The sequence below is a fragment of the Grampus griseus genome (genome assembly GCF_964374135.1).
Source record: "Grampus griseus genome assembly, chromosome: 2".
NCBI classification, from domain to species: Eukaryota; Metazoa; Chordata; class Mammalia; order Artiodactyla; family Delphinidae; genus Grampus; species Grampus griseus.
The window spans coordinates 120,410,299-120,422,979 of record NC_139018.1 but is presented as its reverse complement, the minus strand read 5'-3'; the positions used below and the strand labels follow the sequence as shown (position 1 = coordinate 120,422,979).

Below are 12,681 nucleotides of genomic sequence, written 5' to 3'. Positions count from 1 at the left end.
CCCTGACCTTCCTGTATAAAGCAGCCCCTTTTTAACCACTGTGCTTATTAACACCTGATAGTTATTTGTTTGATCATCTGTTAATTGTCTCTACCGCTTAGACCTGCATACATGTGCACACATGCACACACACACACACACACACACACACACACCCCTAGCAACAGTGCTATACCCAGAGCAGATACTCAGTAAATATTTGTCACACAAATGACCCCAGCGTATTCATTTTAGGCAGTGAAATGAGTCCTCACCCCCAGGCTACCCTGGCCACAGTTGAGAAGCTCCTGTCAGAGCCCGAGACCCTCTTGGTCCCCTCAAAGTGCCAGGGGTGCCACCCTCCTTCCGTCCTGGATCCCCAGGCCATAGCGTTTAGTAAGGCCCCAGCAGCCTACACTGTGCCTTAGGAAATCTTTTGGAAAAGCTTCCCGTCTGGGCAGACACAGTTCCTGACTGGATACAAAGGCCCACAGCAGGGCACCGGCTGGCCTCAGCCCCTGTGAGCCCCTCAGGGTGACTCTCCAGCCCTCCTCTGCACCTATGTGCCAGCTCATCAAAGATGTCGTCATGGCTCCAAACCCTGCCTGGGAGAAGAGGTCGAGTCCCACCACTAGCAGAAATGCTGCCGTGCAGCTGTGAGAGGGGAGGAGACCCACATACTATGACGGAGGCCTCTCTGGGATGTACTGTTAGGAAAATCAAGGGTCAGAATAGCCCATGTAGTGCCCTGCCTTTCACCTAGAGGTAGGGGGAGGGTATGTGTATAGAATCTAAATATGCACATACATTCATATTCCTATATATGTGCGCGTATGCACACACACACACAAACACATATGTACTTATATTTTTAAAATTTTTATTGAAGTATAGTTGATTTACAATGTTGTGTTAGTTTCAGGTGTACAGCAAAGTGATTCAGTTGTATGTATATATATATTCTTTTTCAGATTCTTTTCCATTATAGGTTATTACAAGATATTGAGTATAGTTCCCTGTGCTATACAGTAGGTCCTTATTGCTTATTGATTTTATATATAGTAGTGTGTATATGCTAATTCCAAACTCCGAATTTATCACTCCCCCTTTCCCCCTTTGGTAACCATAAGTTTGTTTTCTATGTCTGTGGATCTGTTTCTGTTTTGTAAATAAGTTCGTTTGTATCATTTTTTAGATTCCACACATAAGTGATATCATATGATATTTATCTTTCTCTGACTTACTTCACTTAGTATGATAATCTCTAGGTCCATCCATGTGTGCTTATACGTTTGGATGGGAGGGTACACCAGAAACTGATAACTATGTCACCATAGATAATCACCATGGATGACGACTGTACAATTTATCCAAATTGGTACATTTGGAGGAGGGAGAGTGGCCACTGGCCATTGGTGACCCATAAAGCAGGACTTTCCTAAGCAAAACAGGAGGTGTGGTCACCTCACCTTGGGGAGGGGGACAGGGGAAGTGTCCTGGGGGGCCTGCACCCAAGCTGCGCCTCTGTGCGGCCGGGTGACTGCCTTTGGGCAAGACCCCACCGGCTGCCCAGACTGGTTTCCTTGTCCATGACATGGGCTCTTGCTGGGGTGGCCGCTAAGGCTGTGGCTGCCGTTTAAGCCAGGACACCCCCAAATCTGCACTGTGCCTTTTCATTCCTGCCACCGACTTCCATGCCATCTGGACCTCACTCCACCGCTCTTGCTTCTTGGTCCCACCAGGAGGGGGGGTCTGGCCCAGCCTCTGTCCAGGTCACCCCTTGTCTTCCTCAGGGGGTTTTCACTGGGTGGGTGGGGTATCCCTATGCTCCTGACTCCCCCTCCCCAGGTACACACTGAAGAAGAGGGAACAGGTGTGCTGTGGCCTAGAGCATGTGAGGAAGCTCTCAGACACACCCAGATGTGAGGATGAAGCAGTTATATTGCGTGTTAGTCTTCTTAACAGTCAACACCAATTAGGTGTTGTATTTTAGGGATTTTAAGTGTTTTTTCCCAGAGGCGAGATCCTACTTACAATCCCGCATCTAGCATTTGCTCAGTAAACTCACAGGAAGATGATGTGAAGCCTTGGGATGAGAAGTGGACGTTAATATTCAGGACTGGTTTTGCTGGAGCTGATTTCTACCAACGGGCTCCATCACAGTAACTCACATGCGCAGGTCACTGTTCCAAAGCGTCATCCCAGTCATGAGCCCATTTGCCCCGCAGAGGAGCCTGAGGAGTTGTCGAGCCAATGTTCCAGCCTGCGTTTAATGAACAGGAATAGTCACTGAGGCTTTTGAAGCACAAGGGCATGGCCATGGTTTTGAAGGGAGAGCACAGAACCAGGACCCACCCCCAGTTCAAATTTGCTCCCTGCACCCTGGGAACAAGGAGCTGGAGCAAGTAGGGAAGGATATTGGGATTCTCCAGCTATGCCCAGGGTAGAGCTGGGACCCTCTCTGCAACCTCCTGGGCCACTGAGCAGAGTCACAGTTGACTTTTGGCTCTCATGTTCAACACCAAAACAGGAGTGAAGAAAGGTCGCTCTGCTCCAGGCTCGTCTCCATAACCCCCTCCCAGTTGGGCCTATACCCCCATCACTGCTGCCCATGTCTGGCCATGAGGCCTCCTGATGTATGTGGTGAAACTGCATGCTCCAGCCCTAGCACAGATCTGGGATGGATGGACAGACAGACAGGTGGGCAGGTGGATGGGTGGATGGATGGATGGATGGATGGACAAATGGATGGGTGGATGGATGGATAAGTGGATGGGTAGATGGGTAGATGGGTGAATTAATGGACAAATGGATGATTGGACGGATGGATATATGGGTAGATGGATGGATGGATGGGCGAATAGATAGACAAATGGATGCTTGGATGGATGGATGGACAGGTGAACAGATGGATGGTGGGTGGATGAGTGGATGGAGGGATAAAAGATGGCTGGATGGACAGATGTTACCTGGGGGCCTCTGCAGTGCCTTTCATGGTGCCAGCTTGTAGCAAGTACTCAATAAATATGTGCTGTTTTTTCCATTTGAAATACAATGGCCCTGCTTTGAGTTTTGCATGAGCAGAAAGCCACGCCACTACAGTGGTGCCTAATAGTCAGACGTTGCACCGTGGTTGTTGTGGGTCCCCTCTGCGTAGCTGGTCGGGTATTTTTCTCTTGAGTACACAGGCTGTAAGTCTGTGTTCTGTCTTCTCCGTGCTGCTGCTTGTCTCGTTCAGCCATACACCTGCCTGTGAGCGCTCACTGTGTGACAGGGGTGAGCGAGCACCCGCTCAGGGCCCTTGACCTCACATACCCGTGGCTGGACAGGATAACTACCCAGGATGTTTGGAAATGTACACCCGAGAGCATTGTGTTAGACTCAGCATGTGTGTGTGTATTTAACACACTCCCCTTCCACTTCCCTTCCCTCCCTGAAAAATTCAGTCCTAAATCCATAGGTTCATCAAAGCAAGGTGGGCACCTGCAGTGGGCAGAGTGGTGTTTTGTGGGGTTTTTTACCTTTTAGATTTTTATTAGTAGTTCTCTCTGAAAAATCAAAATAGTTAGCAAATTCCTTTAGATTCATCAAGACTGTATATCCTTTGTATTTAGATCTTTAATGCTGTACAACATAATACAAAACAAACCAAAGAGACTGATTTCTATGACTAGGTGCTATTCATTGTGTCATCCTAGAGCAAGGGGCTGGAGGGAGAGGCTGTTCTCCAGGGAGAACTGAGGTGGAGTTAGTGCTGGGTGACTAAATCACAGCTCTATCTTCCCCACTTGATGTGCTGGGAAGGGGCCAATGATTTCTTAAACTGACAACTGTTTTCTAGAGCAGGGGGCTCTAAAATCTCGGGTAGCAGAAGACTGTGGTCCAAACGAGGCCAAAAGAAACAGGCTGGGGCAGGGAAGTATGGTAACTGCCTGGCAGAAAAGGCAAACCCAGGGCCCCAAGGGGAAAAGGGCATTCTTTGCACCTCAGAGACTTTGCAGAAACAGTGTTAACGCTAAGTGACGTCGTTAAAAGGGGAAAAAAACAAAACTCTGGAAGAACCTTTCAATTGCACTCAACTTGGATTAGAGGTCAGTCCACCCTTGCAGAGAAGGGAAACATCTAGCCCCAGAGCAGCACTGAGTCTGGCCCTCCCACCTCCTTCTCCCCAACTCCTTTTGGCAGCTGGGCCAGGTTTTGGATGAGGCCATACAGACCCCAGAAAGACCAGAGAAGTCTCTCTGGATGACCAAGGTGGGAAGGACACTTCTCAGAATACAAATACTTTTACTATGGAAGGAGCCGGGACAGTTCCGGGGGCATATGCACACCCAAATCTTCCCCACTTTCTCCCCAGCTCAGGACCTAGAGGACACAGAGACCAAGGTCAGGGTGTCAGAGCCAGACAGAGTGAAGAGGGCAACTCAGGGGAAGGGAAGCAGCATTGGTTGGGGGCTGTTTACATACCAGGATCAAATAAGGAAATAGCTTAAGATTGGTAGAAACCAGGTTTCTCACTTTCGGAGAAAGGAGTTACAAGTAGAATGAACTCTGGGGTGTTAGATTGGAATTGGGAGTATCAGGGGACTCAGAGTTTCAGATAGATAGATGATAGGTAGATAGATAGATAATAGATGGATGGATAGATAGATGACAGATGAAAATGTCTGTGTACACATGTGGATGTGTACACACGCATGCACACATATGTTCCCCAGCTCTACTTACTGAGTCTAGGAGCAATGACATCAGCAATAATCATATTTTGGCTTCTAAACACCATTATCCACTACCTTAAAAAAAAAAAAAAAAAAAAAAACAGGAGAAATGGCTGAATCCAGGGCTGAAGCAGAAGAGATACAAGATGAATCTTGTTGACTGGAAAAAAAAATGCACAGCCTAAAAGTTGAAAGTTATGTTTTACTCGATGGACAGAACTGAGAACTTAAGCCTGGGACACAGACTGTCAGGTGACTCTGAGGGACTGCTCCAAAGAGGTAAGGAGGGGAACCAGGATACATAGGCATTTTTGTAACAAAGACCAGGTGGTCAGAACATCAAAAGATTACTGTTAATTAAAGAAAACCAGACATCTCAAGTTAAGGAATTTAGTACTGTTCTGTGTATGGGAAGATGCAAGAGTCTGGGCTCACTGAAATCATTCCTATCAATATGTACCTCAGCTCTCTGTGGCCAGTATTCTGTGTTTTCTCATCCTGAGTCCTCTCAGTGTGCACCGTCGGGGGCGGCTGCCGCAGCTGACTGCTAGATGTTGCGGGGGGGCGGGGGGCATCCTGCTTCCATCCTGAGTTCCCTCAGGGCTCACCATTAGGGCACCTGTAGTGGCTGATGGCTGCAACAGCCTTTGTTTACTGAAATGGCAGGCGGCGTTTTTAGTTCACAACCTTGACCATCTTCTTGTGCTGGAAAGCAAGGATGTGCTCTAAAAAATGACGGGGGCTGTCACACAGACACAGATCCCACTTGAACAAGCCCCACTGACCAGGGCGGGTATCTGAGCATCAAAATAATCACATGGATGGATTATAACACAGTGACTCAAATAGAAGCCTGGAATCAGTAAATGTATCAAGGCTTGGTGAGGAGTGGAATATGTCTGTAGATTCCAAGTTCCTCCCCATAAAATGCTTATTAATTACGGAGAGGAAGGGAGCAGCTCTGCAAGGGGGAGCCTGGCTGACGGCCACGAGAGAGATCCACCCAACTGGACACCACGAGAAGGATGCAGTGTAACCCAATCTGCTCTGATTGTGAGGAAACACACACCCAGACCATGGACATTCTACACAATACTGGGCCTGTGGTCTTCAAAACGGCCTAGGTCTTGAACGTCAAGTACCCTGAGGAATGTTCCAGACTGAGGACGGCTAAAGAGACACCGCAGCTGAATGCAGTACACCATCCAGAACTGGGGCAGATGGCACGTGGTGACTGGGGTTTTTCACGGTGACAGATGCATTGTTGCCTTCATGATTAGACGAATTACCAGTTCTGATGGTGATGTAGGAGAATATATCTGCAGGAACGTAACCCCACTCACAGGAAATGCACACGAAGTTCTGCCGGGTGATGGGATTTCAGGTTGGCAATTTACTTTCAAATGGTTCAGAAGGGAAAAAAAGCTACTTATACTCTGCAAATTTTTTGTGAGCTTTTAGGTGCTGCCAATTTTTTTTAAGTCTTAAAATAAGGTATGTTGAGTCACCAGAAAAAGAACAAGAAAAAACTATTGGTACAATAACAACAAAACTCCCCAGGTGATTATGAGGCATCCCCAAGGATGCAGAGCCTTTGTTTTAGAAGCCACACAAGCAGTTGGCTGCAGGCTATGTACCTAGAACCCTTTCCCCAGGCCACCCCACCCCAAAATTCTCAAGCGGGGCCACACTTGCTAACTCTGCCCCACCTGCTTAGAGACCGCCCTCAGTTAATTCTGGGTGCCCCGCCCCATTGGAGTGCCCAAGAGGCCCCATCAACCTCGGGGCACTGGCCTTCCTCTCTCCATGCTTCTTCGCTTTGGACTGGCCTGTTTGTTGAGAGACATCTAGGCTACAGTTCTCTGCCCATGTCCTAGAGTCATGAGTGATGCAGGTTTTGGAGCCCACTCTTCCCCTGAGCCTCGGAGAAGAGCCAGGGGCTGGCTGGGGAGGGTCCGAGTGGCCTGGGTTGGGCATTCTGTCACTCCCTCCGCTACCACTCAAGGCAGCCTTCTTACCACCATCTTCAGTCGGGGTATCCCTTAGAAAGGCCCACAGATCTTGGTAGCAGTGGACCCACCGGCCCATCAGACGTGCCCAGGCATACCTGACCCCCTGAGGGTAAAGCTTCAGCCTAAGCTGCTGGTTGTGAGCATGAACCCAAGGGGGAACGTCCATGCCTCTTGCCCCAACTGCATCCCCGTCAACCCGCCCAGAGAACCAGCCCCCATGTTGTCACACACTCTGGGCGCCTCTGCCCCCAGGGAGACTGCATCTTAAAGGGAGCTGGCTGCCCACGTTGCCAGGTTCTCTGCTTCGGCTTCTCTCCTGAGACCACCCACCCCAGGGTCAGAGTGGAGAGCTGGGTTCAGTGTGCTTGCCAACATCGAGTGGCGTGGAGGGGGACCGTGGCCTCAGCTGGCCACGACGGCCAGGGTCCACGCAGGGAAGGGCCACAGGGAGGTGTTTTGTCCTCCACTCCTTGTCCCGACTCGCTCCAGTGACGGGCTTGCTTCACTGTGTCCCCAGCATGGACAACGCCGAGGACCCTGTGTACGAGAGTCTGGAGGAGTTCCACGTTTTCGTCCTTGCCCACATATTAAGGAGGCCCATCGTCGTTGTAGCAGATACGATGCTGAGGGACTCAGGCGGGGAAGGTAAGTTTACTCATAATGAAACAGATGTATTTTATTCATCACCCAGAAAGCGTAACATCCCGAGTAAGGAAGGGACAGTCCAACATAATGGCTGAGCCTCCAGAAGGACACAGAGCCTTACTCTGCCTGGACAAAGGTCTTATTTCTCCTCGTTTCTCCTCGACTCCACATGTTTCTGGCTCCTCCCAGTAGAGAAGGGATTACTCTTTTTTATTTGTTTAATATTTTTTTTGGGCCGTGCCACACGGCTTGTGGGATCTTAGTTCCCCGACGAGGGATTGGACCCGGGCCCTCAGCAGCGAAAAGTGCAGAGTCCTAACCCCTGGACAGCCAGGGAATTCCCAGGAGAGATTACTCTTGGCCGTCCATCCACCCTGTGTGTCCACGGCAGGAGAAATGTGGCTGAGTGGGGGTGGGGATGAACCCCGAGGGGCTCCGGGCCCCACCCATTGCCCACACCCTCCAGCAGTGCCGGCCTCATCCCAGGGCCACTTGTCCACTCAGCCACTCCAGTCCCCTCCTGCCCCTCGCATGTGTCTTAAAGAAGAAACAAGGAAGGCAGAAAATGCAAAGTCATCCGCAAGGCTGTGATGGGACCAGGGCTGGGGGAGAAGGAGGAAGGGATGGAGGACTTCCCAAGGCCGGTACCCACTGCACTGCCAATCATGTGCACCCTCTCCCTCGGCCAGGCCACTACCTCCCAGGGTAGACATTGCCTCCCGCTTTACAGACGAGGAGCCCGACGCTCAGAGAGGCCACACAATGTGCCCCCGCCTTCAGCTGAGGCCTTGAGGAAGCAGGGTCGACCCAGGCAGGGAGGGCTCCACGGGTGTCCTCCCTCTAGCCTTTCTGCTGGAGCCCACAGGGCACCATGCTCTCTGAAAAGGAGGGACACAGGAGGGGCCAGGATGGTGGATGGACCAGGAAGGTCACCCTAGTGTAAGTGTCCTGCCTCTCGTGGCTGTGGTTACCACAGAAAGCAGGGAGCTGGGAGTACCTTGGTCACTCCCAGTGACACAGGCCTGCCGGGGTCTGCAGCTCTCTGGGTGCAGAGCCCGGCCTCCCATCGGGGTCCCTGTACTCATCAGATCCCACAGAGCTGGGTCCACACTTCCTTCCTTTGCACCTGTCCTGGAGGGTGCAGCCCTCTCAAAGGCGGACCCACCCTGCCTCTCAGCAGAGAGGGAGGCAGAACCATGGTCACTGATATAGACAAAGCAAGGGTGGGGAGGATTCCTGAGCTCATCAAAGACATCCCTGATGTCGACTGTCTTTTCCTTCCACAGAAGGGCAGTGAGTCACTGAGTCTGAGGCCAAGAGGCAAGGTTCTTTGTAATTAAAAAACAGATGCCATGTCAGGGCAGGTATTTCCAGTAGTTATGTATTTCAGTGAGGATTTAGGCTTTTTCCCCCTTTTGGTAAGGAAATGAACAAGACTGTGTCCCAGTTGCTAAAGGAGCTGATCCCCGTCCCTCATTTCCCATCTGACTCACGACTTGGGCCTGGAGTGCTCTCACTGAGCTTCTCAAAACCTAGAACAAATAAGCTCTCAAGCAGCACATACGTTGTTCTGTGTGCAGATGCTTTTGTGAACACAGGAGAGGAATAAGTACGTTCAGGAAAACACGGGTTTCTAGGTGGCCATCAGCACACGTCCTGGCTGACCATCTGGGGTGGGCGTTTTGATCACCTTGGCCGGACTCAGGGCAGCAGGCAGGCCCGGCAGGTCACAGCAGAATCCCCTCAGCCCTGCTTGTTCCTAGGGTGCAGCTTGACAGGGCGCAGGGACAAACGAGCCAGGAGGACTCTGCCCAAGGAGGCAGGTGGAGCAGGGTGCCCTGGTCAGGTACAGGACTTGGGGTCTAATGGGCCTGGCCCCTGCGAGCCTGGGCTTCCCTATCCATCGGTGGCAAGCATCACCTAGCTCTCAGGGAGCTCCTGCCAGGTGGGTGGAGGCCCCTCTGCTGTGGAGTAGGTGACAGATGACAACACACGGGGCTGCAGCCTGAGCCTGCCCTCCCTTCCCTCCACCCTGTCACCTCCCCCAGGATGGTGAGGGATGCTGTCCACGCCCCCTCCAGATCCACATGCCCTCACCCTTGTTTGTGTCTGCAGCATTTGCTCCAATCCCCTTCGGAGGGATTTACCTGCCCTTGGAGGTGCCTCCCAACAGATGCCACTGCTCACCTCTGGTTCTTGCCTACGACCAAGCGCATTTCTCTGCCCTTGTGTCCATGGAGCAGAGAGACCAGCAGAGAGAACAAGGTACACCCGCCGCCACCTAACAGTGCAAGGTGGGGAAGGGGTGGGCCGGGAGGGGCAGGAGGTGGAATATGGAGACCTCCCTGGGAAGCGCACTCAGCAATGATAGGTTTTGCCTAAAACTACCATATGCATGCAAAAAAATATCATTGAAAATAATGCCATTTGCAGCAGCATGGATGGAATGGAGTTAGATTATCATTATCATAGATTATCATACTAAGAAACTTAGATTATTATAGTAAGTGATGTCAGACAAAGACAAATATCATACGATATCACTTATATGTGGAATCTAAAAAAAAATGATACAACTGAACTTATTTACAAAACAGAAACAGACTCAGACAGAAAACAAACTTATGGTCACCAAAGGGGAAAGGGGAGGAGGGAAAAATTAGGAGTTTGGGATTAACATATACACACTATTATATATAAAATAGATGAATAACAAGAAACTACTATATACCACTATACTCAATATTTTCTAATAACCTCTAAGGAAAAAGAATCTGAAAAAGAATATATATGTATAACTGAATCACTTTGCTTGTACACCTGAAACTAACACAACATTGTAAATCAACTATGCTTCAGTTTTTTAAAAAAGAAAATAATGCCACAGTCAACTTTTAATTTAAATTATGAAGCAAATTAATAATCAAGCCACCCTTAAATAACTTTCACTGTGGTTCCCTTTCACATGTACGCATATACTATATGGATGTAATTAATCTCAGATGTAATTTTTTTTCTTTTTTTTTTGCGGTACGCGGGCCTCTCTCACTGTTGTGGCCTCTCCTGTTGCGGAGCACAGGCTGCAGACACGCAGGCTCAGTGGCCATGGCTCATGGGCCCAGCCGCTCCGCGGCATGTGGGATCTTCCCGGACCGGGGCACGAACCTGTGTCCCCTGCATCAGCAGGAGGACTCTCAACCACTGTGCCACTGGGGAAGCCCTCAGATGTAATTTTTAAAAGCCCGTCTACTTTGGTAGACCAACCAGACGATCAAAATATTAAAACTCTGGACTAGTAATAAACTTACACTTAATAAACAAATAAATAATTAATTAATTAAAAGCCCGTCTAGTGCAGAGAGTCAGCAAATTACAGCCCACTGCCTGTTTGTAAATAAAGTTTTATCGGAACACAGCCACACTTGTTCAAAGACGTATTGTCTGTGGCTACTGCTTTTGTGCCCTAACAGCAGAGTTGAGAAGCAACCCCAGAGGCTGTGTGGCCTGCAAAGACTAAAATATTTACTAATGAGCGCTTTACGGAAAATGTTTGCCAGCCTCTGCTCTAAAGTAAGCTTTTGAATCAAAAGATGGATTCTTCCATTCAAATCATTACATGGGAGTTTCCTGCCAGGAGCCATTTCAGTGCTGCAGAGAGGCTTGCCGGGCTGGGCCCACAGGCTGTGCACTGCACAACTCCAACCACCAGTCACGTAGACTCATGTGGGGCCTGTCTTCAGTCAATGCATTATGGGTCTGCTGTGGAAATGGCGGGATTTTGTTTGGAATGTTAACTGCTGACGGATGTGTGACTAACTGAGCAAATAGAGGGAAACTCTTCCTTTTTCACTTCTGTGTCTGGTTAGACAGAGAACTCCCAGGATACTAAAAGAAGGAAAGACTGACCAGTTTCAGGGTCCCTGCCATAGGATGTGGTCCCAGGAAATCCATGGTGGCTCATCCTGTGGTGATGTGAGTCCAGAAGGAGAGGGAGCAGGGCTGCCACTGGCTGTAAGGGGACTATCACGTCCTTTTCCTGTGCTAGTTACAGACATCTCACTTTAGCCATAGGAAGACATGTTTCGTCATTAAGGCCTAGGTGCCATTTGCCTTTTCTGTTGTCTCTCTGCGTGTTGGCCAGTGAGAGCTGGCACCTCCCTCATGGCTTCCAGCTCTTCTCAAAGCTCACCGTGGCTCTGGAGAGACGGGAGGGCCCTTTCTCTGCAGCCTCACCCTATCAGCAAGTGATTGAAAAGACCAAAAGCCTTTCATTTAGAAGCCAGATGTTGGCCATGAATATTAAGAAGAAACTTAATCAGGATAGTAGGTCAGAGGCTCCTAACTGGGCAACTCAGGACTTTGACTTCTATAGAAGAACTGTACAGAAAAAAATGAAAAAAAACTCTAAAAGAAAGGTGAAATAATAAATCCATGATTTAAAGGTGAAACATTTTAGAAACAATTAACATATCGAGTATAAATTTTGGAGAATTTGAATAAAATTGGCTGTGTTTCATTTAGAAAATTTTAAAAAGAGGGCCCTTCTCAGGACCAGGGATCCAGGCCAGGTGCGGGGCCTCTCATCCAGTCTCCCAGAGACTCTGTGGTCAGGGAGAGATCAAAGTCCCAGGGCTGGCATCTCCAGTTGCTGAGCAGGGCCTTCAGAGCCCGGCTCCCTCCTCACAGAGGCACTGAGCTTTCTTTCAGGCCTTCCAGATACTGCTTATGGATGCTTTCAAGGCCATTATGAAGGTGCTCTTCAATAAAAGGACAAATGTGGAGGGGTTACCGCCGAGCAAGGGAGCGTTGCAGAGGTGCAGGTGGTTTCACCTCTAAAGACTTTTTTTCCCATAAGTGGATTCTGGTCCCAGTGTGGGTTCTGAGCAGCTGTGTCGTGGGCTCCTGCAGCTCCGCCTGCTGGCTTGCTCCTAATAGCAGTGTGGTCCCTGCCTCCACAGCCCTCACGTGACCAATGTGCAGGGCTGCACGTTGACCCATTCAGTCCTCACGACCATCGCACAAGCAGAAGCAAAGCACATGTAAGCGGCTCCCACTGGCTGGGTAACCTCTGTGCTACATGTCAGGCCCTCACACATTGGGAAAGGATACAGATGCTCTGCAGACTTTGAGGCTTTAAGTACTGCTACCGACACATCCCCTGTGCCACCCTCACTGAGCTGGTGGGTGCTGGTAGGCGCAACCCTGCTTCCTGCTCCTCCCACTGGCCTGAAGTCCAGTGGTCCTGCATGCAGTATTTGTTTGGGGGGCCGAGGGCCCATTCAGTGAAGCACCTGTTGCATCCAGGTTTGGGGACCCAAAGATGACAG

The 12,681-nt window shown here is 49.8% G+C and overlaps 1 protein-coding gene across 2 annotated transcripts in view; it reads left to right on the top strand.

The window, feature by feature from the left end:
• OTUD7A (OTU deubiquitinase 7A) overlaps nt 1-12,681 on the top strand; it is a gene marked incomplete at both ends in the record, with an annotated part of 175,931 nt that overhangs the window by 142,641 nt on the left and 20,609 nt on the right. For both annotated transcript variants that reach the window (XM_082649197.1, XM_082649198.1), the window contains 2 exons: nt 7,227-7,354; nt 9,470-9,619. In XM_082649197.1, the coding sequence (XP_082505323.1) occupies nt 7,227-7,354; nt 9,470-9,619 (278 nt within the window). The remainder of the gene's footprint in view (nt 1-7,226; nt 7,355-9,469; nt 9,620-12,681) is intronic.